Source organism: Heloderma suspectum, chromosome 5 (genome assembly GCF_057233095.1).
Source record: "Heloderma suspectum isolate Gila_16-S chromosome 5, 16-S_ref, whole genome shotgun sequence".
In the NCBI taxonomy this organism is placed as follows: Eukaryota; Metazoa; Chordata; class Lepidosauria; order Squamata; family Helodermatidae; genus Heloderma; species Heloderma suspectum.
This window is the reverse complement of record NC_139462.1, coordinates 6795916-6822243: the sequence shown is the minus strand read 5'-3', so window position 1 is coordinate 6822243 and position 26328 is coordinate 6795916. Positions and strand designations below refer to the sequence as shown.

The following is a 26328-nucleotide window of genomic DNA, read 5'->3' as shown; positions in this document are numbered from 1 at the left end:
ATTCCAACTTAACATCAGGAAAAACTTCCTGACTGTTAGAGCAATACAACAATGGAACACATGACCTAGGGAGGTGGTGGGCTCTCCCACCCTGGAGGCATTCAGGATGAAGCTAGACAGCCATCTGTCACGGATGCTTTGACTTAGACTCCTGAATTGAGCAGGGGGTTGGACTTGATGGTCTTGTAGGCCCCTTCCAACCTACGATTCTATGTAAACAACAGGCGCACACGCAGCATACGCGGGGGTGGGGGGAAGATGCCATGATAGCTTCTTTTACTCCCGCGATAATGCGAACCCAGTCTCAGTTTTGTTGGATTCTTGTTTACATTTCCCCTTGCCCTTTTCTTCCTATGTAGTTAGAACAACTAGGAAAGTATGGATGATTTTAATCTGGTTGGGCTAGAAACCAAGTCCTCTGAGAAACGCTTGAAGGAGCTGAATATGACTAGCCTGGCTGGAATCAAGATGATTAAGAGGCGATTTGATAGCCATCTTCAAATATTAGAAGAGCTGTCACAGAGATGGTGGAGAAAATTTTGTTTTCTGTTGCTCCAGAGGGTAGGACCTGAGCCAATGGGCTCCACTTACAAGACTCTCTGATGGTAGGAGTGGTTAGTGGAATAGACTGCCTTGGAAGGCTATTTATTGTATTTAAACTTATTTGTAGTCTGCCCTTAAAGGTTGTAGATTCTCCTTTGTCAGAAGGCTTTAGGCCGGGGCTGGATGGCCACCTGTTGGGATGTTGTGGTAGTGGATTTCCTACATTGGAGAGGGTTGGACTGGATGACCTTCTATTAGGGCAGCCATCCCCAACCTGGTGCCCTTCAGATGTTTTGCGCAACTACCAGAATTTCTGACCATTTAGTCATGCTGGCTGGGGCTGACGGAAGTACAAACCATCTGGAGAGCACGAAGTTGGGGATGATTGCATTAAGAGGATGTGATAATATACCATGTAATGTCAGATTGCTTCATCAAATATCAGATTGCTTTATTAGCTGCTTTGTCTATCATTCCATAAATTACTTTATTCATATTGCACCGTCTTGATGATAGTTACTTTTTTATTGTAAGTCTTTTAGACATGTTACACTGCTTCTTTTATATTGAGCTGCCTTGATGGATTTTCCCTCATGCTCTTGTACAGTCATTTGGGCTGGTGATACTGATTCTCTGCTGTTTCTGTATCGAACACTGTCTATCCCAAACAAACCTTTGAACTCACTTCAGTTACTCTGAGATGGGTCTGTGGTCCTTGTCACTAGTTATGCTTTGCCCATCGGGATGCGTAGTTGAACCCAGATTCACAAGGTATAAAAACCAACCAACCACAACACGTGCTCTTAAGACTCGCTACTGCCGCTTTTGCATTTTGCTGATGCTGGGAAGGATTGAAGGCAAAAGGAGAAGGGGACGGCAGAGGATAAGATGGCTAGATAGCATCACTGATGCCATGATTATGGACTTGAGCACGCTCCGGGAGAGAGCGCAGGACAGGAAGGCCCGGCGTGCTATGGTCCATGGGGTCACGAAGAGTCGGACACGACTGAACAACATGTGTATTTCCGAATGGGCTGATAAACATCCTGAGAATCTTACATACGTGCTGAAACGTCATTATGTCCTTCTCCTTACTGAAATTTGAAATGCACATTCATGATTTCCAAACACTTTTTTTTTTCATACCTGCGTTTCATGCTTATTTTAAACCAACACTGGACTTCTGCTCCCGTGCCGTAAAGGCTTCTAAAGGTAGGTTCGTAATTCCGATCCAAGTTATGGAATATATCTCCAAATCAGGGATTAATTTCTGCCGCCTTCAACCCTGTGATGTAAGAGTGCCTCTGAGCACATGCAAAATGCCGCTGGCAGTATTAACTGGAGCAAGGCGGGTGGGCAAGGCTTCCGGGCCTGAAGCGTGAGAGTGGGAAGGGCTGGGCTAAACCGCCTGGAAACAGGGCGCTGGGCCGGGCCGGGCCGGGCGGGCGCTTGGTCTGATCCAGCAGGGGGCGCGGAGGAAGCCCGATGCTCGGCCTTTCCGTAAAACCGCAGCGAGCCTGGCCTGCTGGGGGGGTGGGAGTGCCAGCTGGGGTCTCTGCACGTGTTTGGCCTGCGAGTGCAGGGCGTGTGAATGCCGGTAGGTTGCATGCAAAAAGGAAAAGGGGGAGGGAGTCTGGCCTTCCAAGAATGCGCGCGCGCGCGTCCGGGTGTGGGGGGCTGTTCTTGCAAGGGAGAAAGGGTTGGGGAAGCTCCGTATGACTTTCCGTAGAACACGAAGGCTCTTCTTTGGTTGAAGGATCAGGCCCAAATGCAACCCCTCCTTGTATGGTGAGGGTTCTGCATCTGCTCCCTTCCAAGGAAAGGTTCTCGGCCTTTAAATACAGACACACGCGGGAGTGTTCTCACTTGGGCCCGCCTTTGCTCTCCAGCTCCACTCAAAGTCCGGCCATCCTGACTGATCACGCCTTTAGTAGTATTTCAGATACTTGCGCTATATTTAGGGTGCAATCCCGTGCATGTTTAGACAGAAAGCCCTTGGACTTTTTCTCTCTAAACAGGCATAGGATTGCACCTTCATTTATTATCTTCTATTTAAGATGTTTTTAGGCCGCTTTTGAGGAGAGAGGCGGCCCGATTTCAAGGAGTATGAATCAGAAAGTCACAATTCCACTAATACAACACGCTGTATGTACTTTACAAATTGTATCCAAGTTACAAATACCAGTTTCGAAAGGAGCAAAAGTACCCACGAATTCATAATCGGTTTAAAACATAGTCCCAAGCTGGCACAGTAGCCATCTAAAATTGTCGAATCAGTAAAATAATCTCAAATCTCAGTTATTTATTACATTTCTATACTGCCCAGTAGCCAAAGCCATTGAAGCAGAGAAGTCTTCAAAGCCCTATTGAAGGACAAAACTGTTGGGCCAACCATAGGTCCCCTGGGAGGGTGTTCCGCAGATTAGGGGCCACCTTTGAGAAGTCTGTGCCTAATGCCCGCCAGTCTTGAAGATCTTAATGGCAGGCCATTAAAAAAAGGGCTTTGATGCCAATCTGGGGACTGGTAGGTTTGATGTAGTTTTTAGGTACTGTTTCTATCTGCTGGCTTTGGTGCTTTCACCTTTGTTGTTTATATTTATTATTTTATTTCTTACATTTCTATTTTGCTGGTTTGGGCGCTGCATTTTAGTGTTTTTCATACTCCTAATTACTATAAGCTGCCTTGAAGGTACTTGCAGTGAAAAACAATACAGATCCTATAAATCCCAAAATAAAAGCTCAGGTGCCGTGCCCCAAATAGTAAAATCCACAAGGATAAAAGCAGCAACGTAGCAGATAAAAAGCATTGCAAAAATCTACTGAAGGATCTGAAGTACCACCAAAATGTACAAGAGAACAGGATGGCCTTGGGTGGGTGCCTAACGGAGAGCCAAGAGGGTGCCATAGTTTGGGCGTGGCCACAGAGAAGGCTGCCTTACTGGTAGCCATCCAAGCGGCCTCCAGAGGCGGGAGCAGGGCCAGTGGCAGAGGTACACTTAATTGGGCACCTGCTGAGGCCCACAACCCAGGAAGGGGGCCATTGCTACCCCTGCCCCAGCCCGCTAGCTCTCCTTGCTCTTGCTGGCATCTTGCCCGCCCCCACCCGCCCCCAACTCTGGAGCCAACACTGGGTTAGAGGAGACCAGAAAAGGAGCTCTGAAGCTTGTGCAGGTTCATGCTGCAGGACAGAGTCCTCTCGGCATTGCTGGGCTGCAAAGCTGGTCATCTCTCCCTCTTGCTCTGTATTTAAAAGAGTGGTATTCGGAGTTGGTCTGTCATAGACTTCTGCTTGTCTTGAGACAGGAGACACGTAATGGCAGTGTAGCCCCTTCCAGGGCATCTGGCAGAGGGACAAAAGGCCCCTGGAGATCCATGCCTCCCTTTTAATTTAGGGTGTGATCCCATGCATGTTTCGACAGAGAAAAGGCCTACAACTCCCAGCATGCCCCAGCCAACTATGCTGGCTGGGGCATGCTGGGAGTTGTAGGCCTTTTCTCTGTCTAAACATGCATGGGATTGCGCCTTTAGATGCTTAAGGGCCCCATGCCATCCTATACATGTTTAGACAGAAAAAAGTCCTACAACTCCCAGCATGCCCCAGCCAGCAGTTAAAAACCTGTTTCAGCAACAGAGCAGCTTATACGCCAAAGTCCTGCCTGAATAAAAACCTCTCTGCCTGCCAGGAGAAAGACAAAATTTTACCGTTGTTAGCCACCTCGGCAAGGTGGAGTACAAATGTAATAAACAGATACATGAAAGCATTTTCTATAAAATGGCTGGTGAGTGTTGAACCACTGAACATTCCAAAAAGGGCCCCGTTATTAGACAAGTTGGTTGACACCCCTTTTAGGTTCATCTGCTTCCATGGCATTTATCAAAAGCTGAATACCAGAAACGTTCCTTCCAATATTTAAGGCCTAGCGCTGGCCTTGAGGTGCATTCTTATCTCGCGGATGATTAGATGAAGGCCAAGAGAAAGCAGAAAGATTTGTTACCGTCGTCCCCTTTTCCCAGTTGCTCACTGCCATGCAATTATAATCTTAACCTTGAGCAAAATTGGGTCATCTTGCTACTACGGCCTCAAATTAGCATAAAAAATAATTCACACAAACATGTAACACAAATGATTCGACCCAGTTCCATTCCATGCTAGTCCATTGCAGTCCTGGACCAAGTGGTTTGAGAATCGCAGCCATTTAGGACACAGTCCTATGCATGTTTAGACAGAAAGAAGTCCTGCAACTCCCAGCATGCCCCAGCCAGCTAAGCTGGCTGGGGCATGCTGGGAGTTGCAGGACTTCTTTCTGTCTAAACATGCATGGGACTGTGCTCTTAAGACTCCTTGTATTTTGGATCCACCTCCCTTTAACCTGCAAACTAAGCTAGGAAACTCCCTACCTGGGTGAATGTAGTGACCAAATCCTGCTTTCCCATTGGCTGCTTTGTTTGGCTTTAAATCCAGGCGAAACCGTAAATAGGGCTCTTCTTCTTCTCGGCTAATTTGATCCCAGTAATTTGGGGTGTGTGCTGTATCCTTTTGGAAGTAAGTGCTCCTATCTTTCTGGGGTTTCCACAGCGTCCAGGTAGCCTGGTTCCCTGTAGCTTCAGGAGCGGTTTGTGATGCGGGGGCTTTGTTTAACCCTTTGCTGTGTTTGGCAACTGGGGAAGCTGAAGAGAAGACAGGGACGGTTTTCAGAAGTGTCACTTCAGAGTGCTTTGCATGTTTCCTGGTTCTGAAATGTTAACTTGAAAAAAAACAACCCCACACACAAAAGACTTGCGGTTGCTTTTTCAAGGCAGCCAGCGAAAGCATAAAAATCTTCATTGGCCTCTGGAAGGCCATCTGTCTCTTTAAAACCCACTTTTTCTGGGGTTTGTGTTGCTAAATTGCGAAGGGCTAAATTATAAAAGGGTGGCTATGTTAGCGTGCATTTTGTTGGAGAGCCATCCTGATGTGTGTGTGTGTGTGTGTGTGTATATATATATATATATATATATAGCAGACTGGAACTGAGGATTCAAACTTTCACTCAGCTGTGCAAAGCTTGGTGAGTGACTTTGGTAAGTCTCTGCCTCTCAGCCTGACCTACCTCGCAGGGCTGCTGCATGTATAAAATGAGGAAAGCCCCACTTATGCCACCCCCGGCTTAATTGGAGAAATTGGTGGACTGCAGGTCGTCTGTTACCGGGTTTGTTTGCTGTTTTTGCCACAACATTTTATCTGAAACTTTTGCAGTGTTTCTTGTGGGGCTTTCTGTAGCTTTTTGTCTTGCGTTGATGATCTTCACAAGTGACTCCTCCCAGTCTAAAACGTGCTTTATGTAGGTGGCCCTGTGAAGTTTAACTCTGAAACAGCCACGTGGAGTGGTTCAATGGGTTCCTAAGAAAATGTGCCTAGGATTGCTCCAGCTTTGGTGTCCCTCTTGAATCCTCCCCCCTTTTGAAGCACCTGTAACCAAGGCCTCTGGCTTAAGATCTACCAGGTGTGAAGAGAAGCAGATGTGCATCTCTGAAACGGCCAGCCCTAGTTGAAAGAAGAGCTTTGGGTGTGAGGTTTGCACGATTTAATCTGCCAGACACCACAGTCTCTGCCGTTAACCACATCTTTAGTTGCTGGGGGTTCTTTGCTTTTCGTTTACGTTGGGTATCTGGAGGGGTGGTGATTCTCCCAGGTTTTGAGGATCTGTTGCAGTCCTGAACCAACCTGCCTGTCCCGGGTTTTGAGGATTTGTTTACTTTCAAATGCGTAGCTGCTGCTTTTCCCATGCGCCAAGCTGTTTACATGCACGCCAAATGAAATGCAATAAAGCAAAAAGGCTCTTTAAAGCACAGCAGCGAGAGAATCAACTATGAACAAACTGTTCCGGCTGCCAGAATGCCTTCCAAAATAAATAGGCTTTAAAAAAAATTGAATCTTTCCCTCCATAATACCTGATACATAATAATGCCAAATACTGCTCAGAGTTATCAAATTCTAATGTCAAAAGATAGTAACAAATTAAAAGCAGTACTGATAATTTCAACACAGTTTTTATACCAAAACTGACGTTTAATCATCCCCAGTAAAGGAATGGGTTTTCATGATTCCTCAGCTTTCTCATTCCAAGAAATGATAAAAAGACTCCCGTTTTCTATAAATATTAATCTCTTGTTTTCTAACTCTTACCATGTTAGTCAACTTAATGTTCCTCGGGATAAATTACCTGCAACTACCTTTTCAAATTCAGAACAGAACCTGAAGGAACCATGTTTAGCAGTTACATTTACGATTATGTGTCTTCAGGTGCAATCCTATGCATGTTTAGACAGAAAAAAGTCCTACAACTCCCAGTATGCCCCAGCCAGCCATGATGGGAGATGTAGGACTTTTTAAAATTCTAAACTTGTGTAGGATTGCACCTTTACTTGTAAATAAATTGGTTTTATGGCCCCCCAGAGACACTGTTATAGGAAAGTTGATTTTGACCTACCAAGGGAGTTTGTGGCACAACCTTCATGGAAGAAGGGGGCCACTGCAGCAAAGGCTGTGCTCCTTAAACCTGGTGGCTTTTTTAATCTCGTGGAGTTCATGAAGGGGTGTGGAGGAGGGTCTGACCCCACTCATTTCAGTGGGGCTTGTGCGGAAGAGCTTTCTAGGGCCGCCTTCCCCTACCCAGCCCCCTCCAGATGTGTTGGGACTACAACTCCCATCCTCCTCCCGCCCAGCGTGGTAGAGGAAGGCTGTCTTGGGTGTATGTCCGTGTGTTCTTTTCCTTTATGTCTTATGTTTGTTCCCTGGTAGGTGCTGGGCTCCTCTTGCCTGGGAAACTGCAGCCCCTCAATAATGCTCAATTTCAGTTCGGAAGAGGTGCGCCAGCTCCTGCACAACAAGTTTGTCGTCATCCTAGGCGACTCGAGTGAGTGTGACAATCCTTACGGCCCTGGGGTTTTGGGGTGGGAGGAAGCGGGCTCCACCTGGAGCTCTGCATTCTGCCCATCCCTGATTTAGGCCAGCCCTTCCGCAGTTGCTCCCCACAGCTTGGACTGCGGCATAGCAGGAAGCAGCGAGCGGCCGGCCCTCATTGTTTTGTGCCTGTCCTCTTTTGCAGTCCAGAGATCTGTATACAAGGACCTCATCCGGCTGCTGCAGAATGACTGCTTGCTCACCTCTACCCAGATGAAGGCCAAGGTATCCAGCGGAGGCTCCTCTTTCCACATGGGGAAAGTGATGTCTGCTTTCTGGAGCAACTGGAGGTGCCGCTCAGCGCTCCTTACGGCCAGCTCCAGAAAGGGGTGTGGGTGTGGGTGTCTTCAAGCCAGGCTCCTCAACACCTGAAAGTGGCCAGGCACACAAGCTGAAACCCGTCTTACGCTCCCTGTGGCATTCTCTGGTGCAAAGTGAAAATGGGAGTGGGGGGTGGGTTAGTGGAGGTGGGGTTGGGGGTGCCTGGCCTGGCCTATCCTTCTGGAGTCAGCTCTGATGCTCCCTCTGCTGGCCAAGCGTGCAAGTTCACAGGGCTGGCTTTGCACAGGGATAAAATCTAATCTCTCGGGGTAGGCTGTCACAGATCACTGGCTCCTGAAAGGCTGCTCGTGAGCAAGGCCAGCGTCAAGGGAAGGCATGGTCGGGCATCTGCCAATGGGGTACACCCTAGCAGGGGCCCACAGACAAGAGCCCCCTGCTCTCAAAACCTCGGGGGGTGGGGAGGGTGAAACGTTTCATGTTGAGTCCCACTGAGAGTTTGTTGGGGGCGTGAGGTGTACGCTTCAACTAAAAAGAGCAGATTTGTGTACTGCAAGCTTAATTTAAAGAAGAAAAGTTTATTTAGAGTAGTTAAAGCTCGTGCATCCACTCCCACAACTGCAGAAAATAAAAATAAAGCTAGTCTTATAGTTCTGCTTCAAGCAAATGCTCAGTGTATCTGCTGACTGAGGTAACTCCCTGGTAGAAGCAACCCTACCCGGGGTCTTCGCTTTCATACTCTTGCACTTGAGCTTGATGCATGATGTGATGGGTTACTGTACTCTTTCAGTCCCACCTCCTCATGTTTCTCCGTAACTCCCCTTCATGTCACCTGTGTCATGCCCTTTCTCTCTTGTCCCATGTCCTCCAAAGAACACCCCAAATTTCCATGCTAAGGGAATTGTGCTCCGCCTCTGTTCATGTACCCCAGTCTTAACCACAAGATGATGCCTCCTGGTAACTATTTTCTCACTACTGAGTCAGCAGATGTCTAGTTCTTGTTCCGTCCTAGATTCCTCTTTTCTGTATCTCATTTCCTTGGAGTCACTACTTCCTCTTCTTAATTCGCCTGTTTTTGCTTGAAGCTTTTCATTTATAACGGCCCCCTAACTTTGGCCAAGCCAGACTTTGGTCAGTTTTAATATATTGATCTCATACAATTCCATACTAGCGTTACAAGAGAAATATCTCCACCATCTCCTGAAATTACTTGCAAGAAAACATCACCATAAGCCCGAAGTAGCACCGCCTCCCCATGAGCTTCCTTCTTCCCAAACCAGATCAGGATAATGGGCCAATGATGGTGCAGTCATGCTCCCTGCATGATGGGGGGTTTGCCAATCCAGCTGGCGCTTTCCTCCATAAGATGAACCCTACTGGATCACACCAAAGGCCGATGTGGTCCAGCATTCTGTTCCCACAGTGGCCAGGCAGAGGTGTCCAGGAAATGCACAAGTAGGACATGAGTGCAACAGCACCACCACGGTCATGTTCCCCAGCAACTGGTACATGCAGGCATACTGTCTCTGGTCCTGGAGGTAGCACGTAGCCATCAAGACTAGTAGCCATGGATAGCCTTCTTCTCCATAAATTTGCCCAACCCCCTTTTAAAGCCATCCAAAGAGGTGGCCATCAGTACATCTGCTGGTGGCAACTTCCATAGCTTAACTGTGTGCTGTGTGAAGAATGCCTCCCTTGGCTCTGTCCTGAATCTCCCACCAGATGCTCCTTGAAAGCCTGTGCTTCCCACTGGACTTCTGCCCCAGCATCTGAGGGCCACCAGCTTACACAGAATCATAGACTAGTAGACTTGGATAGGGGCCTATAAGACCAACGGGTCCAACCCCCTGCTTAGTGCTGGAATCCAAGTCAGAGCATCCTGACAGATGGCTGTCCAGCCTCATCTTGAATGCCTCCAGCATGGGAGAGCCCACCACCTCCCCAGGTAATTGGTTCCATTGCTGTATTGCTCTAACAGTCAGGAGGTTTTTCCTGATCTTCAGCTGGAATCTGGCTTCCTGGAACTTGAGCTCATTATTCCGTGTCCTGCTTTCTGGGATGATCAAGAAGAGATCCTGGCCTTCCTCTCTGGACAACCTTTCAAGGACTTGAAGAGCGCTATCCTATCTCCCCTCAGTCTTCTCTTCTCAAGGCTAAACATGCCCAGTTGTTTAGTCTCTCTTCAGAGGGCTTTGTTTCCGGTCAAACCCGTAAAATCCAGGGTTTGGCTACACTCTGCTTTTGCTTCCTTTAGAACCATGACCTCAAGTATAACATGGCCGCTTTCCCCCAGAGTTCCTGTAACTGCTACTTTATCCACTAAGTCATCTCTGTTGGTTAGGATCAAGTCAAGGATAGCCGATCCTCTAGTTCCTTCCTCTGCTTTCTGTAGGAGGAAGTTATCCGCCACACAAGTCAGGAATTTCCTGGAGGGGCCATGCTGTACCCCCAACTTTACGTCTTCCTCCCCCGTAGGATTCAGTTTAAAGCCCTTCTGTTGTTCATGCTGTGGCCAAACATATTTTTCCCAGCCTTTGTGAGGTGCAACCCATCCCTTGCCAACAGTCCATCTTCCAGGAAGTATAGCCTGTGGTCCCAGAATCCAAATCTTTCTCGTCGGTTCCACCTTCATAGCCAATCATTCACCCAGAGTATTTTTCTTTCCCTTTCTATCCCTCTTCTAACTACTGGAAGGATGGATGAGAAAACTCTCTGGGCCCCAAAGTTTTCGAGTTTCCTTCCCAAAGCTTCAAAGTCTGATGTGTTTTCTTCATAGCTCCGCTTGGCGGTATCATTTGTTCCCACATGGATGAGAAGAAAGGGATACCTGTCAGTGGGCTTTATGAGTGCAGGCAACCTTTCAGTCACGTCTCTAATCTGTCCTCCGGGGAGACAGCATACCTGGCGAGTCCATGGGTCTTCGCGATATACTTGGGTTTCGATCCCACGCAGCAAGGAGTCTCCCACTCCTCTTCCCCTTCTCTTGTTGTTGTAGGCTTTTGTTTCATTGCTCAAATTGCTTGGTTTCATCGCACAGATCAAAGCTACCCTGGTCCTTCTTTGGCCCAGGCCCGTTCCTTTGCTGGTTCTAACTCTTTGCTTTCCCCTGCAGCTTACAGCTTCTCTCCCTCACACACACACACACACACACACACACACACACACACACACACGAGAGACGCCAACAGCCATTGCCCTGGAAGCCCTCCTGCATGGCAGTGTCTCTCTGCTTGTGACTCGCTGTTTGGCGTATACTGTGTGGGCTGGTGGCGGCCCTCTTTTCAGTGGGTGGGGTTTGGTGGGCTTCTGCATCTCTTCATCACCAGGGTCCTCTGAGTTTTGAGAGCCAGTAGTCTTATCCAGCACCTCTGGGGAGGGCGGTGCTGAGACTGAGGGAGCGACGTGAGGAGGAGTGGGCAAGATCCATAGCATGCTGCTCCACTACCCTCTCCCTGCAGGGGGATCTCCGCTTTGAAAACGACCACTTAATTGAAGGCGGGGTGCTGGGCGGGCTGCACAACGGGACCCATTATCGGGAGGTGCGCCAGTATTGCACCCCCCACCACCTCGTCCGCTTCTACTTCCTCACCCGGGTGTACTCGCCATACCTGGAAAGCATCCTGGACGATTTTCGGACTGGGCTGCAGCCGGATGTGTTGATCCTCAACTCCTGCGTCTGGGATGTCTCGAGGTAGGCCTGTTCTCTGATGGGGGAGGCGCTGGCTGGCAGGCTTTGGCGGGATCCTTTCAGCTGGAGTGCCCCAAGCAGGGCTGTCGTGGTAGATATGGCAGTGCAGGTGCTCATCCTGTAGCCACGCCCCCCAGAATGGCCGTGAACTGCCCAGAGAGCTTTGGCTGTTGGGAGGTATAGAAATGTACCAATTACATAAAATAAGAGTCCAGAATGCAGCCAGCTGTGTTGGTGTCTCTGTCGCTTGCTCTCTCTCCACATCACCCCCTGCCCCCAAGAGCAGCGGCACATAGCCTAATACCCCATTTATTACGATCAGCTGAGAGTCATAAAACAGTGAGCCGGCAAAGGGCAGGGTGGCGGATATCATGTTGGACTTTGGCTGGAGCGACCTGAGACTGCATGAGAAAGGGAGAGAGATGGACACAGCATGACTCCCAAACAACATAAGACCACCAGCTCAAGGTTTCTCTTTTCTCAGCGACAGGAGAAGTCAACAAACCAGTTGTAACAGTTTCTGTCTCCAGCAGGAGCAGGTCTGTTGTAAAGCCCATGGGCTTTCATAGCCCATTCAAGACAAAGCCACCCCCAAATACTTTGCATTAGAACAGGGATAGCTCAGCGCAATATGTTGTTGCTGGGAAAATCCATTTCTCTCCATCTTTTATGAGGATTACCGCTGACCACCACTGAGCAGGGAAGCCTCAGAGGTTCAGGGCTCTACTCATCAAGAAGTATGTGTTGGGGGGGGGTACACCCTGGGAGCCTGGGCTCTGCTACACCATTGGCCACAAGTGGAAGGAGAAGCCCTTGAACATCTTAGGGGGACTGGCTAGGCCTGGCCCAGGCTTGCCCAGCGAGCCCTGATCCCGTCACCTTTCCCGGCAGGTACGGCCTGTCCTCCATGAAGGAGTACCGTGTGAACCTGGAGACGGCCTTCAATCAGCTGGATGCGGTGCTGCCATCATCCTGCTTGGTCATCTGGAACATGACCATGCCCCTGGGCCCCAAGGTCACTGGAGGCTTCCTTATACCAGAGGTAAGCAGTGGGGGCGGGGGAGCGCCCTTGCCTCTTTGGAGGGTGGCGGATGGGTTGCTTTAGAGCGAGAGCAGCACCCTTGGTAGTCCAAAATCCATTGAGTTCAGCTGGCGGAGCACAAGGAAGGTAGGAAGGGCGAGGAGTGAGTGCAGAGAGTCACGTGGACACGAGGCCAGAAGACGAGTCGGACTAGGGAAGAATGAGTCGTTCATGTGATAACATCTGTTGGTTTAATTGCAGTAATAATGATCCACAACTCCTGTGGCCGCGCTTGCTCACTCTCTTGTAAAGCCTGAAGTAAACTTCTGCCACTTTGTTTTCCTGTGCGGGGGCATAACTCGGGCTGTTGAAAAGCTGGCGCATGAAACAGACGTCCCTTGAGCTGTAGCGGCACAAACAGAACTCTTGTGTTGTCTTGTGCGTGGGTCATCTCCTGTGGGGCCATGATGGCACAGGTGCCTCGAGCTGCGGGTGGGGAGCCTCCGAGGGCACAGCTCGGACTCTCCGCCAGCTGCTGGTCGGGTGCCTGGAGACCCCTGCCCACAGAGATGTTCTATGGTAGGGGCAGGGGGCCGGAGATGTCAAGGGGGCAGGGGCATGCGCCTGTTGCCATTTGGTCCCAGAGGCAGGGCCCACAGAGGTTGCCCAAGCCTCCACAGGCCAGAGGTAGTTGAATCATAGAATAGTAGGGTTGGAAGGGGCTGATAAGGCCACCGAGTCCAACCTCCTGCTCAAGGCAAGAATCCAAGTCAGAGCACCCTTGACAGATGGCTGTCCAGGCTCATCTTGAATGCCTCCAGTGTGGGAGAGCCCACTACCTCCCTAGGGAATTGGTTCCATTGTCGTATTGCTCTAACAGTCAGGACGTTTTTCCTGATGTTCAGCCGGAATCTGGCTTCCTGGAACTTGAGCCCATTATTCCGTGTCCTGCACTCTGGGATGATCAAGAAGAGATCCTGGCCTTCCTCTCTGTGACAACCTTTCAAGGACTTGAAGAGCGCTATCCTATCTCCCCTCAGTCTTCTCTTCTCAAGGCTAAGCATGCCCAGTTCTTCCAGTCTCTCTTCATAGGGCTTTGTTTCCAGTCCTCTGATCATCTTTGTTGCCCTCCCCTGACCCCTCTCCAGTTTGTCTACATCCTTCTTAAAGTGTGGTGCCCAGAACTGGACACAGTACTCCAGATGAGGCCTAACCAGTGCTGAGTAGAGAGGAACTAGTACTTCCCGGGATTTGGAAGCTATGCTTCTATTAATGCAGCCCAAAAGAGCATTTGCCTTTTTTGCAGCCACATCACATTGTTGGCTCATATTCAGCTTGTGATCGACAACAATTCCAAGATCCTCCTTGTTTGTAGTGTTGTTGAGCCACGTATCCCCCATCTTGTAACTGTGCATTTGGTTTCTTTTTCCTAGGTGCAGAACCTGGCATTTATCCCTATTAAATGTCATTCTGTTGTTTTCTGCCCAGCGCTCCAGTCTATCCAGATCACTTTGAATTTTGTTTCTGTCTTCCAAAGTATTAGCTATCCCGCCCACTCTTGTGTCATCTGCAAATTTTATCAGCATTCCCTGCACCTCCTCCTCCAAGTCATTAATAAAAATGTTGACGAGCACTGGGCCCAGGACCCCGCTTGTTACCTCTCCCCAGTTTGAGAAGGTCCCATTGATAAGCACTCCTGGAGTCCGATTCTGTAGCCAACTGTGGATCCACATGATCGTTGTTTCATCTAGCCCACTTTGAGCTCGTTTGCTCATCAGGATATCATGGGGCACTTTGTCGAAAGCTTTGCTGAAGTCGAGGTATATGACGTCTACAGCATTCCCACAGTCCACAAGGGAGGTTACTTGATCAAAAAACGAGATCAGATTCATCTGGCAGGATTTGTTCTTGACAAATCCATGTCGGCTTCGAGTAATCACTGCATTGTTGTCAAGGTGCTTACAGGTGGATTGCTTTATCCTCTGCTCCAGAATTTTCCCAGGGATTGATGTCAGACTGACTGTTCTGCAGTTCCCAGGTTCCTCCTTTTTACCCTCTTTGAAGATAGGGACAACATTAGCCCTCCTCCAGTCATCTGGCACTTCACCCGTCCTCCATGATTGCTCAAAGAGAATAGACAGCGGTTCTGAGAGTTCTTCTGCCAGTTCCTTTATTACACTAGGATGCAGTTCATCGGGCCCTGGGGATTTGAACTCATTCAAAATAATTAGGTGTTCCTTGACCATTTGCCTATCAATCCCACGCTGCAATCCTGCTCCTTCAGCCTGTACTTCGCCTTTGCCAGGGGGGTCATAAACCCTCTTTCTGGAGAAGACTGAGCCAAAGTAGGAATTGAGCACCTCTGCCTTTTCTTTGTCGTCTGTTATCGTTTTGCCATCCTTATTTAATAGCTGAACCACCATTTCTTTTCTCTGCCTTTTACTATGCACGTAGCTGAGGAAAGCCTTTTTGTTTTTAGCATCCCTCACTAACCTCAGCTCGTTCTCAGCTTTAGCCTTCCTGACGCCATCCCTGCAATTCTGTGCTACCTGCCTGCACTCTTCCTTTGTAGCTTGTCTTTCCTTCCACTTCCTATGTGTGTCTTTTTTTGTTTTGTTTTCAGGTCATCCCTAAGCTTTTTGTAAAGCCACATTGGCTTCTTCTGTTGTTTTCCACTTTTTTTTCTTGGAATTGTTTGTAATTGTGCCTTTAGAATTTCCTTTTTTAAAAACTCCCACACATCTTGGGCTCCTTTTCTCATTAGAGTTGCTTGGCATGGGACCTTACTTGCCATTGTTCTGAGTTCATTAAAATCAGCTTTCCTAAAATCCAGGGTACAGGTTTGGCTGCACTCAGCTTTTGCTTCCTTTAGAACCAAGAACTCAAGTATAACATGGTCACTTTCCCCCAGAGTTCCTGTAACTGCTACTAAGATCAAGTGAAGGATAGCCAATCCTCTAGTTCCTTCCTCTACTTTCTGTAGGAGGAGGTTATCAGCAACACAGGAATTTCCTGGAGGGTCCATGTTTTGCAGAATTTGTCTCCCAACAGGTATCGGGGAAATTGAAGTCCCCCATTACTACTACATCATGCTTCCTTGAAACATTGGCTATTTGCTTTTCAGAGGTTCCATCCTTGTCTTCTTGATTGGGTGGCCAGTAGTAGACTCCGACCACCATGTTCCTTTTATTCTTTGCTGCATTTATTTTAACCCAGATGCTCTCAATGGGGCTACCCAGCTCATACTCCTGTATTTCTGTGCAGAGATACGTATTTTTCACATACAGTGCAACCCCACCTCCCTTTCTGTTCCTTCTGTTCTTTTTGAACAAGTTATATCCTTCAATTGCTGTATTCCAGTCATGGGAGTCGTCTCACCAAGTTTCAGTTACACCTATCAAGTCATAATGTCTCTCCTGTATTAAGAGTTCCAATTCGTTCTGTTTGTTTCCCGTACTCTGGGCATTAGTGTATAGACATCAAAGACCATGTGCTTCATAGTCTGGCTTTTTTTCCGACATGTTTTTGATAACTTCTGCCAACCTAGCAGTTCGAAAGCAAGAAATTGCAAGTAGATAAATAGGTACTGCCTCGGCGGGAAAGGTGACAGCGTTCCGTGCACCTCGGTGTTCAGTCACGCCGGCCACATGACCACGGAAGCGTCTTCGGACAGCACTGGCTCTTCGGCTTAGAAACAGGCCTAACTGCACCCTAGAGTCAGACACGACTGGTTGGGGACACCTTTACCTTTACCTTTTTATTGGGAGCTGTTCGAGCTGTTCTCTCCATTGTGGTGCATGAGCCTTTGTCCGTTGTTACCCCCAGTTTTACATCTCTCTCCCATGTAGGATTCAGTTTAAAGCCCTCCTGATGAAGTTCTTCATGCTGTGGCCAAACACATTCTTCCCAGCCCTTGTGAGATGCAACCCATCCCTTGCCAACAGTCCATCTTCCAGGAAGTATAGCCCGTGGTTCCAGAATCCAAATCTCTCGTTCCGGCACCACCTTTGTAGCCAGTTATTCACCCGGAGTATTTTTCTTTCCCTTTCTATCCCTCTTCTAACTACTGGAAGGATGGATGAGAAAACTCTCTGGGCCCCAAAGTTTTCGAGTTTCCTTCCCAAAGCTTCAAAGTCTGATGTGATTTCTTTGTAGTTCCACTTGGTGGTATGATTTGTTCCCATATGGATGAGAAGAAAGGGATACCTGTCAGTGGGCTTTATGAGTGCAGGCAACCCTTAGTCACGCTTCTAATCCACCCTCCTGGGAGACAGCATACCTGGCAAGTCCATGGGTCTATGGGACATACTTGGGTTACGATCCCACACAGCAAGGAGTCTCCCACTACTACTACTCTTTCCTTCTTGTTGCAGGCCTTGGTTTCCTCTCCTCTGTTTGACTGAACTTCAGCCTCTTGCTCGTTCTCATGCAGGTTCCCCTGTGATTCTTCCTCTGCAGGCTGTCCTCCAGTCTCATCCGCAAGTTCCTGGAATCGGTTCCTCAGCTCCACTGCCTCCACTGGTGCAGAGTGGCGTCTAGTTCTTCTCCTTCGATGGCCTTGTAGGCCCCTTCCAACCATACTATTCTATGATTCTATGATAACTGTCACCCTTTCCCAAGGAGTATCCTCTACTTCATTTTTCCTCGCCTCAGCATTTTCCTCTTCTTCCTCAGCTTGCTGTTGCTCTTCTAGCTTCTGTTCTTCACTTTGCTGCTGTAGTTCCACCAGCCTAAGAACTCTTCATCTTCTCTTATTCCCTGGAGGGTCGACAGTCGCCGCTCCAGTCCTCTTTTTCTTCCAGCAGCATGATCAACTTTCACTTGTTGCAGGTGTAGGCCATGTTGATCTCAGGCAAGAAAACAATCATGGCACACGCCTTTCAGGTCACCACCACTGGAGAGTCTTGTCCTTCCATAGTCCCGACTGCCTTTATGTTTCTAGCTTTCTGATTGTACTGGGATAGCCTGTGCTTTGTCCTCTATTCACTGCAGGTTAACAGTAGAGTCCCACATTGTGCCTTTGTCTCCTCTTCCACTGCACCTCCCCAGGCCAACTCCTCTTTGCTGTCCCCGTCCGCTCGCTCTGTTCGCTCGCTCTCTGGGAGCTTGCCTGCTTGTATCGCCCCTAGACCAGCTGGAGCAGCTTCCCCTGCTCTGCTCAGGTCGGAGACAGGAAACAGCAGGTTGCCCTAGTGGGTGGCTCCAGGCTCTTGCTTCATCCAGTCCTACAGCCAAAGTCACCCCGGCAGCCTGCTAAGAAGGCTTCCTTCCTCCAGGGCAGGCTTAGAATAAGCAGGAACGGCTGCTGCCCATGCGTTGCGCCCGAGCCTGGGTTGGTGGGCAGCTGAGGACCTCTGGCTTTCTCGCCAGCCCCCGCTGTTCCCTTTCAGCCCGCCGTTCTGCCCTCGGAGGAGGCTCTTAAATCCCTGTTGTCGCGGTTGGGCCCTTGGCAGCTGCAACCCTGGCCATATATCCACGGAAGAGCCTGCAGTGGCACACCCCAGATGGGACAGCGCATGTGTTCAGCTGCAGGTTACTGGGTGAGGGAAGAATGAACATAATTTGTGTGTGTTGAGGGGTGGGGGTGCTGCTTCACAGCCAGCCCTGTTGCTCTTGCCCCAGTCCTCTGGCATGTACAGGTGATAGGGTCCAGCACAGGGGGTTGGGCTGGCCTCGGAAGTGGTTCAAAGCAGTGAAAGTCTCGCTCAGTCACTGCCCGTTCATGTGGCTTTCCCCTCAGTGCCGTCTCTGAATCCAACCCCAGCCCTCCGCCAAGTCCTCTGGCGCACACTAAGGACAAGTGGAAGGGTCTCTCTCTTCTGCCCAGCACAGAGTGAGGGACACATCCTCTGAGGAAGGATGGAGGTTGTGTGTGGTTGTCTCTCATCCAGAGTCCTGGCATTGTCCTACAGAGCCTAAACAGCTTGTGGCCTGAATAATTGTCTCCTCCCAATATACTCCTGCCCAGGCCCTAATGTCATCTTCAGGGGCCCTCCTGTGGGTGCCTCTGATGCGAGGTGATCGGGCTACTAAGGAGAGGGCCATCTCAGTGGTGGCATCCTGTTTGAGGAATGCTCTCCCCAGAGAGGCGCACCTGGCACCTACTTTGTGCCCTTTTCAGCAGCAGGTGAAAACCTTATTTTCCCAGGCACCTTAGTCCTCTGCTTTCAAAAATTTCATTCTTGTGTTTTTGGATCTTTGCACTGCCAGTGGCTTTTACTTTGTTTTTTTTACTTGGTTTGTATTCTGTTTCAAGTGTAAGTGGGCGGTATCCAACTGTGTCATTCTGCTGGTGCCAAATGATGTTGTGCTAGCAGAAACTAGGTTCTGAAGCACAAGAAGAGAATCCAAGTAAATTTACATTGTGCACGCGGCAGGTACAACCCCTTGTGCGATGGAAAGATTTTCTGGCGCTCTGCTGACACTATTTAAATTTGCAGAATGACACTATCGGGTGCTGCCCCTTGTTTTACTATGTTGTTGCATTTGATGTCTTTCGTTTTGTGAACCTCCCGGAGAGCTTTGGCTATTGGGCGCTGTAGACATGTAATTAATTAATTAATTAATGCGTTTAAATTTTGTACTGAGCGTCTGGGGGTGGCAGTTACCAGAAAGAGCTTTGACTCAGTGAGCACTTCAGTGGACATGTGCCAGTCACGCCTAGACCACTTGGCTGCAGCTCTGTACCTTCCGGTCACTGTGGCTTTCCTGCATTTGGCACCTCTTGGCTTAAAGGGCTATCTGTTGGTCTTAATCTGTCGTAGAGGGGTACAGAACCTCTTTTAGCTGGGGGGGCCACATTCCATTTTGGAGAAGCTCTTGGGGGCCGCATTCCAGTGGTGGGCAAGGCTGAAGGCCAGAGGTGCGATGGGGCCAGTATGCCTGCATATCTTAACTTAAAGCTCTTACGGCCAGTAACTCAGGGCTTCTGCACACTGAGCTTTTATACTGCTGTTGAGATTGGTCACTCACGGAAGTTTGCGGGCCCTTTAGATGATGTCGCGAACCTCCAGGGTGTCTCCTGCACTAAATCACCTTTACACCACTTTTTAAAAGATCAGAGATAACGATCGATCAAATTACAGCGCTTGAGTTCCCTCAGGAAAAGAGGAAAACTTGCAATAAGAGGAACTCGACCACAGCGCCAGCTAGCGGCTGTGTAACAAAACATATCAAAGACTCAGATAAGGGGAAAAGCGGGGGGGGGGGGGAAGGAAGCGCCTGTAAAGGGAATTCATTGTGATCCTGCATTTAAAATGGAAGTAGAAAGCCCCATTTTAAATGCAGGATTTTAGGCTGGTGTAGAGATGCTCTCTTTATCTTTTTAGAATGGGGAGAAAACTGCACAAAACCTAGGAAACCACCAAACAATCCTTGGAGGGGGGAAAGGGGGTGGGGGCAGGGGCAGGGAAGCCGGGTGGGCTGCTGCCCCCTCCGAAGAGATTTGCCTGGCCCCCGCATTGTCGTCTTTCTGGCCCCAGGCAAAGACCTTTCTTTTCTCCCGGGTATTTTAGAGATCGAGTTCTAGTTTTTTATGACTGTTTTCTCTCTTCCTGTGCTGTCTGTTTGGTACTGCGTATTTTTCTTTTAAATACTGTATTGTATGCTATACCTTTAACTCCTTGTATTTTAGTCTTTTCTATTGTTATGCAATCCACCCTGAAAACGTTGGTTATTGGGTGGAGTAAAACTTGAATGAATGAATGAATGAATGAATGAATGAATGGCTGTGGCTGGATTTGCCGAGGCCTACAGTTCTGCCCCCCACTGTAGCAACCCTCCCTTCTTCCCCCCCTTTCCCCCAGAATTCAGCCCGTTGCATTCCGTTCCCTCCCAGCTGCAGCATTTGAGCAAGACCCTCCGCAACGACGTGATCGAGGGCAACTTCTACGGCGCCACGCTAGCCGGCTTCCACCTCTTTGACGTGTTGGACCTCCACTACCACTTCCGGCTCGACCTGCGGAATCGCGTCAAGGACGGGGTCCACTGGAACAACGTGGTGCATCGCAAGATCACCAACCTGCTGCTGGCCCACGTGGCGGACGCGTGGGGCGTCATCATCCCGGACACGCGGCGTCGGAAGGGTGAGAGGCCGCCTCGGGGCTCTCGGCTCTTCTGAGCAGTGCAAGGGGCCTGGCCTCGGATTGTCGACGCCAGCCTTGTCCCGCTTGGCGCCCTCCAGATGTGTTGGACTGTAATTCCCATCATTCCCAGCCTCATGGCTATATGCTACTTCCAGTCTCAGAGGAAGTATGCCTACGCGGACCAGTTTCTGGGGAACATGGGCAGGAGGGTTCTGTTACACTCCTGTCCTGCTTGTGGGTTTCCCCTGGGCAACTGGTTGGCCACTGTGGGAACAGAATGCTGGACTAGATGGACCCTGGGTCTGATCCAGCAGGGCTCTTCTTTTGTTCTTAATTCTCCCTGTGTTTTATCTCCTTCTCCCTCCTTGGTGATGGAGCCATGACAGGCCTGCAGAAAGTGAGGGCTGGGCAGGTGAGGCCTGCTCTGAGTGTCGCAGAGGAGCCATTCTGAACCGTCCCCCTTGATTCCATAGACCCGATGTGGAGTAATAGGCCAACCATGCCCTTTGACCTCCAACGGGCACTGCCACGGCCACCACCTCCCGGTGCTCCCCAGGGATCCCCTGACCACCATGATGTCCGCAGGCCTGACCCCCTCGTATTCCACGATGACTCCTTCCTCTTCCTCAGCAACTGGGAGTTAGCTGAGCCCTTCTCTGGATTCACCAGCTTTGAGGATTCCCGCTTCCCACCGTTCCACCTGGACGGTACGTTCAGAGGCCAACTTTTTCCTGCTCTCCCAGCATCCCCTGGGGTTTTGGCTTCCTCTCTCTCAGAGCTGCCTGGAAGTCAGCCATGATGCCAGGCTTGCCACCTTCTCTTTATCTTGTTCAGAAGTCTGTCCCAGGTTTCTCACCTCCACGGTGGCTGAAGGTGGGCAGGACCAGGTCGGGGGAAGAGCAGCCATTGGCTCCTGCCCACTTTCACCACTGACAAGCACAGTGTTCTGGAAGTTCCCAACCACCATCCTCTTACTTCTTGCCCCCGCCCCCTTTAACTGTGTGAGGGCTGCCCCAAATGTAACGTTTCTGAAGGCCTGATTGCGTGATGAACAGCCATGCGCCGAAGCCAAAACTGTCAGTCGGCTTACGCAGGCTTCCTGCGCCACACTGGCACCCATGCGTGTGTTAATGCCATGGCGCTCTCTTGGAGCTCTTTCCCTATTGGCTTCTGGCACACTGCTGTGAATGCAACGTTCTGAGCATTTGTGGCGGTGTGGCGGAAGCCAGTGGGATGTGGCTGGGAGCCATAGCTTTGGTAGGCCGAGCTACTTGTGTAAACAGCCTCTCTCTTCTCTGATTCTTGTCAGATGCTGCATGCCCATGCTCTGGGTTCCCTGTGCAGCCATAGGGACTAGAAAAGTAAAAAAAGGAGGTGAGACTAGGTGTCAAACCTCAGCCTCACAGGCAAAATCCTTCCCGCTTGGGGGTCCGAATCCAGCCTTCCACGGCTCTGCAGATGGCCATGCCTCCCTCCCCTGGCCTCACTTCCTTTCCCTCAACCACTGATAGTTTGGTGTCTCCCAGCTTTTGCACGTTTTTTTCCCAGTCTAAGGCTGACATGCCCCTCCTGAAATCGGCAGGAAGAGCTTTATGCTAAAATATGCTGCTTTTTTGGTCTTCTGGCCCTGCCCCTTTTGCTTTTGGCCCCGCCCCTTTGCACTTTGCTCCACCCACCACTGGAACATGGCCCCCGAGAGTGTCTCTGAAATTGCATTTGGCCCAAGGGCTGAAAAGGGTTCAACGGCCCTGGACTGGAGGATTCTCGGGGTTCCAGATTCTGTTCCAGGCACCACATGCTTGTTCAGCTTACAAGCTGCAATAAATAGACAATGGCCCCGTGTGGTGGTGTACAACTTTCTGGGCTGCAGGTGGAGGAATCGGACATCAGAATGTCCTCCCACATAAGATATTTCCTGTGCATGCAGAATTATGTATTTCTTTTTATTAAATCAGTTTGAACACATTTGCCACCTGGGGAGAACTTATTTGTTGGTTTATTTCTAAAGGGTTGGGGATTTAAATGATAAAGCAGCACGTTGGGGTGTTGGTAGCCTGCCCCAGCCTGGTGCCTTTCAGATGTTTTGGACAACTCCCCAACATTCCCAACCATGTTGGTTGGAGCTGATGGGAGCTGAAGTCCAAAACTTCTGAAGGGCACAAGTTTGGGGAAGGGCTGTCCAGAGGTTTGCCCTCCTGAAGCTCAGAACTCAGAAAAACAGTAAGTGAGCGGAGAGTCAGTTTAGTTTCCGCCATAATGTATATCAGACCTGGAAATAGGTTACGTGGGTTAGGATAGGACAGCTGTTCCACCATCCTGCCACTCTCTGGATTTGTCAGACTACATCTCCCATCAGCCCCAGCCAGCCTGGTCAGGAATGTTGGGCATTGTAGTCCAAAACATCTGGAAGGCACCAGGTTGTGGAAGGCTACCTGCGACACGGCAGAGGTTTCTCACCCAGGACGGGGGATGGCACCCTCGTCCAAGCGCTGGACGGGGCAATGACAACGGGATTGCACGCAATGGCACCTGAGAGAAAAGCGGCGCAAGTGACTTGGGGTTGTGGGGAGAAGAGAAAGTTGTGGGTTCTGGCAGGCAGGCACTGCCCTCCACGCCCCAAGCAACTTCTAGAGCCATCTGCCAGGCCTGCAGAAAGGGAGGCCTAGTCCAGGTGCCGCAGAGGAGCCATTTTGAACCATCTCCCTCGACTCCACAGGCCCAGTGTGGGATAATAGGCCAACCATGCCCTTTGACCTCCAGCGGATACTGCCACGGCCACCAGCTCCCGGCGCTCCCCAGGGATCCCCTGACCACCATGATGTCCGCAGGCCTGACCCCCTCGTATTCCACGATGACTCCTTCCTCTTCCTCAGCAACTGGGGGTCAGCTGAGCCCTCCTCTGGATTCACCAGCTTTGAGGATTCCCGCTTCCCACCGTTCCACCTGGACGGTATGTTCAGTTTTCTTCTCTCCCAGGATCCCTTGCGGTTCTGACTTCTGCTCCCTCATTGCTGCCTGGAATTCAGCCATGGTGCCAGGCCTGCCCATCTTTCCCCTCAGCAAGAGAGCCAGTTTAATCCAGCCGTCCCCAACTGGGTGCCCTCCAGATGTTTTGGACTGCAATGCCCAGCATTTCTGACCATTGGCCATGCTAGCTGCTGGATGAAGGCCAACATGTCTGGATGGCACCAGGTGGGAGGAAGCTGGTTTAATTTCTGGCCAGCTATATATCAGATCTGGACATATGTTAGATACGTTGGGCTAGGGCTATGACTCCTGCCATCCCCAGCCGGCATGGTTATTGGGGGTGGGAATTGTAGTCCCTCACATCTGGAGGGCACTTGGTTGGGACAGGCTGGAATTTTTTTTCTTTTATGTATCCTATCATTACCTCTTGAACTTCACGAAAGCCATTCAACCCTTTTCATTCTCATTCTGTTCTGCAGTTCGCTTTCCCCACCAGCTGGCAGAGGCCTTTGCCAGAAGCTAGGGAGGGGGCAGCCTAGTGGCTGCATCAGTCCTACTCCCTGAGGGGAGTGACGTCAGGTGGAAGGACTGCAGGAGCTTTTGTTCACACAGGCCCATTTTGTTACACGTAGGAAGGGAGAGCATTTTATGTGAGGGTGCTTCCAGATCACGGATCCCTACCTGAGGTCTGAAAGTTAAGCGCACGGCAACTGGTAACGCCATGCGGCACTTCTGATGGTCTGTTTTGTTGTAAGTGAATGAAGCCTGTTTTGGCCTATGGTCCTTTTTTTCTAAGCCACACCCATGCTTTCTTTCATTCTCTCTCGCTCTCTCCATAGCTGTGGCGCTTAATGACTTCCACCACTTTGAGAGGGCTGACCCGAGCCTCTTTCCACCGTATCCCTCCCACGATGAAGAAAACATCCCCCCGAAGTCCAGCCGCTGGCACAGAAGAGCTCGCCTGGTCATCGAGCACCACCACAGCTATGTCATGCGCCGGCAGACCCTCCACGTGAGGGACGATACCCCATACCAGAGGAGCGGCAAGTTCCTCACCAAGCACTACTGAAGCCAAACTGCCCAGGCTGGGCAAAGGAGCTGTTCCGGGGCACAGGGGCGAGCTGGGAAGGGCTGTACCATGAAGACCATTTCTCTGCAGTCCATGCTGCATGCGCCAAGATTGACTTGGTTCTTCGTGCCTGCATGTGTCAGAGAGGGCCTCTCCATGGCGGCCCTGGTGGTCCTCCTGTCTGTGGCCAAGGGGCTTGGCTATGGTAGCCATCTGTCTCTGTCTATGCGCCACTTTTTGTGTCTGAAAGACCTATGCGGGGTATGCTCCTGTTGCCACCGCTGGGTGCTTAGAGCACCAAGTCTATTTCTGGGAGTCTTGACCCGGGACCAAGAGAAGGCCTGTGGCCCCTTTGCAATTATGTTGGAGCCAGGGTTCTCGTCCTCAGATGGGCAACTAGCTTTTCCTGCGTCAGACCTAGCTGCCTCATTGTATTTTTCCGAGAGCAAGCTGGCTGTTTGGATTTGAATCTCCTTGTGTTTGGTATCAGTTTTTTGGTAAAAGTGTCCTTCCTGGAAGTAATGAGGGAATCCTGTACACGAGCCCCTCTTGGGCCACTGTGGGCAGTGGCAAATGTTGCTCTAGGGGGGTTTGAGCCACACATTTAACTGTTTGAATGGTTTATATTCATATATACACACATCTGCAACTTCTGCAAACTTAAAAAGTTCTGTGTCTCATCTTGTACTGCAGCCTGCCCCAACTTGATGCCTTCCAGATGTATTGGATTGTAACTTCCATCATGCTGACTGGGAATAATGGGAGTTGCAGTCCAACTCATCTGGAGGGCATTGGGTTGGGGAAGGCTACTGTATTGATTCGTCTGGTTTTTGGAGGTTTCTCACTATGGGCCCTGTCTGCTTTCTTAGAATGTCTATTTAGAAGAGAAGCTCTTGAATTTTGTGGCAAAGCGTTCTTGTATCTTCTAGTCACCTTTGGGGGCGGGGGTGGTCTGTTTTTAAAATTAAAACCAACGTTTTGTCTTGTTCTTTGTAGCGTTGTTTTTGTGTGTGCGCTCTCGTCTTTTCAACTGAAGAGGTGAGCTCTCTCCCACTGTTGTCCCCTGCAACTGCTAATTCAGAGGCCTCAATGGGACCTGCAACAAAATGTTGCGGTCTCCTTGTTCCGGATGTTCCATTCCATTCTTCTCCCAGTTTTCAGGGGATTTCTCACAAAAGTTACCATTCTACAGTCACTGGGCACCTGCCATCCTCATTGGGCTATTCTTAGGGGTTCCCCACTAGTTCATATTTCTGCAAACACTGGGGATTCCCTGAGCCTGCTGCTACCTCCTTTCTGCATGCTTGTGTGTGATGCTGCTTAGCAGGAGGTGATGTAGCCAAAGCAATCTCTCTCTCCCTGTTTATCTCTGCTTTCAGGCCATTCAAAGCCTATATTTATTGCACTTTTAAACCACCCAATAACTCCGGGCAATGTACAATACGTTACAAACATAAACAACAGACAGTAAAGCCATGAATTGGATTCTCCCTAGGGATCTGGTTTTATTTTAGTTACTACTTTGATGGGAGTAAGTTACAAGCATGTTGGGTTTGTTCCACGCACACCAAAACTGCATGCGCAAGCCGCCTGTGGCCATGCCCACCAAAAGTCAACTGACATAAATGCCCCACTTCTGGGCCTGCTTCTGCCGCTGCCGCTCTTGTGCTCAGCATGGCGTTGGCGAAGGTTACATAGGTGAGCCCTGGCTGGGCCGGTGGCTGGTTCCTACAT

General features: G+C 49.9%; 1 protein-coding gene across 3 annotated transcripts; it reads left to right on the top strand.

Annotated features, from left to right (window-relative positions):
• The first annotated feature begins 2070 nt into the window (after window positions 1-2070).
• On the top strand, window positions 2071-25583 carry PCED1A (PC-esterase domain containing 1A). Of its 3 annotated transcripts, XM_084860182.1 has the most exons (9): window positions 2071-2140; window positions 7325-7439; window positions 7632-7711; window positions 11224-11456; window positions 12345-12495; window positions 20312-20558; window positions 21032-21265; window positions 23275-23508; window positions 24365-25583. In XM_084860182.1, exons 1-9 carry the CDS (start codon window positions 2135-2137, stop codon window positions 24592-24594), a joined length of 1530 nt encoding a protein of 509 aa, XP_084716308.1. In that variant the 5' UTR covers window positions 2071-2134; the 3' UTR covers window positions 24595-25583. The 3 variants fall into 3 exon arrangements, with proteins under 3 accessions (XP_084716308.1, XP_084716309.1, XP_084716310.1); XM_084860183.1 differs by lacking the exon at window positions 21032-21265; XM_084860184.1 differs by lacking the exon at window positions 23275-23508.
• Window positions 25584-26328: the final 745 nt, after the last annotated feature.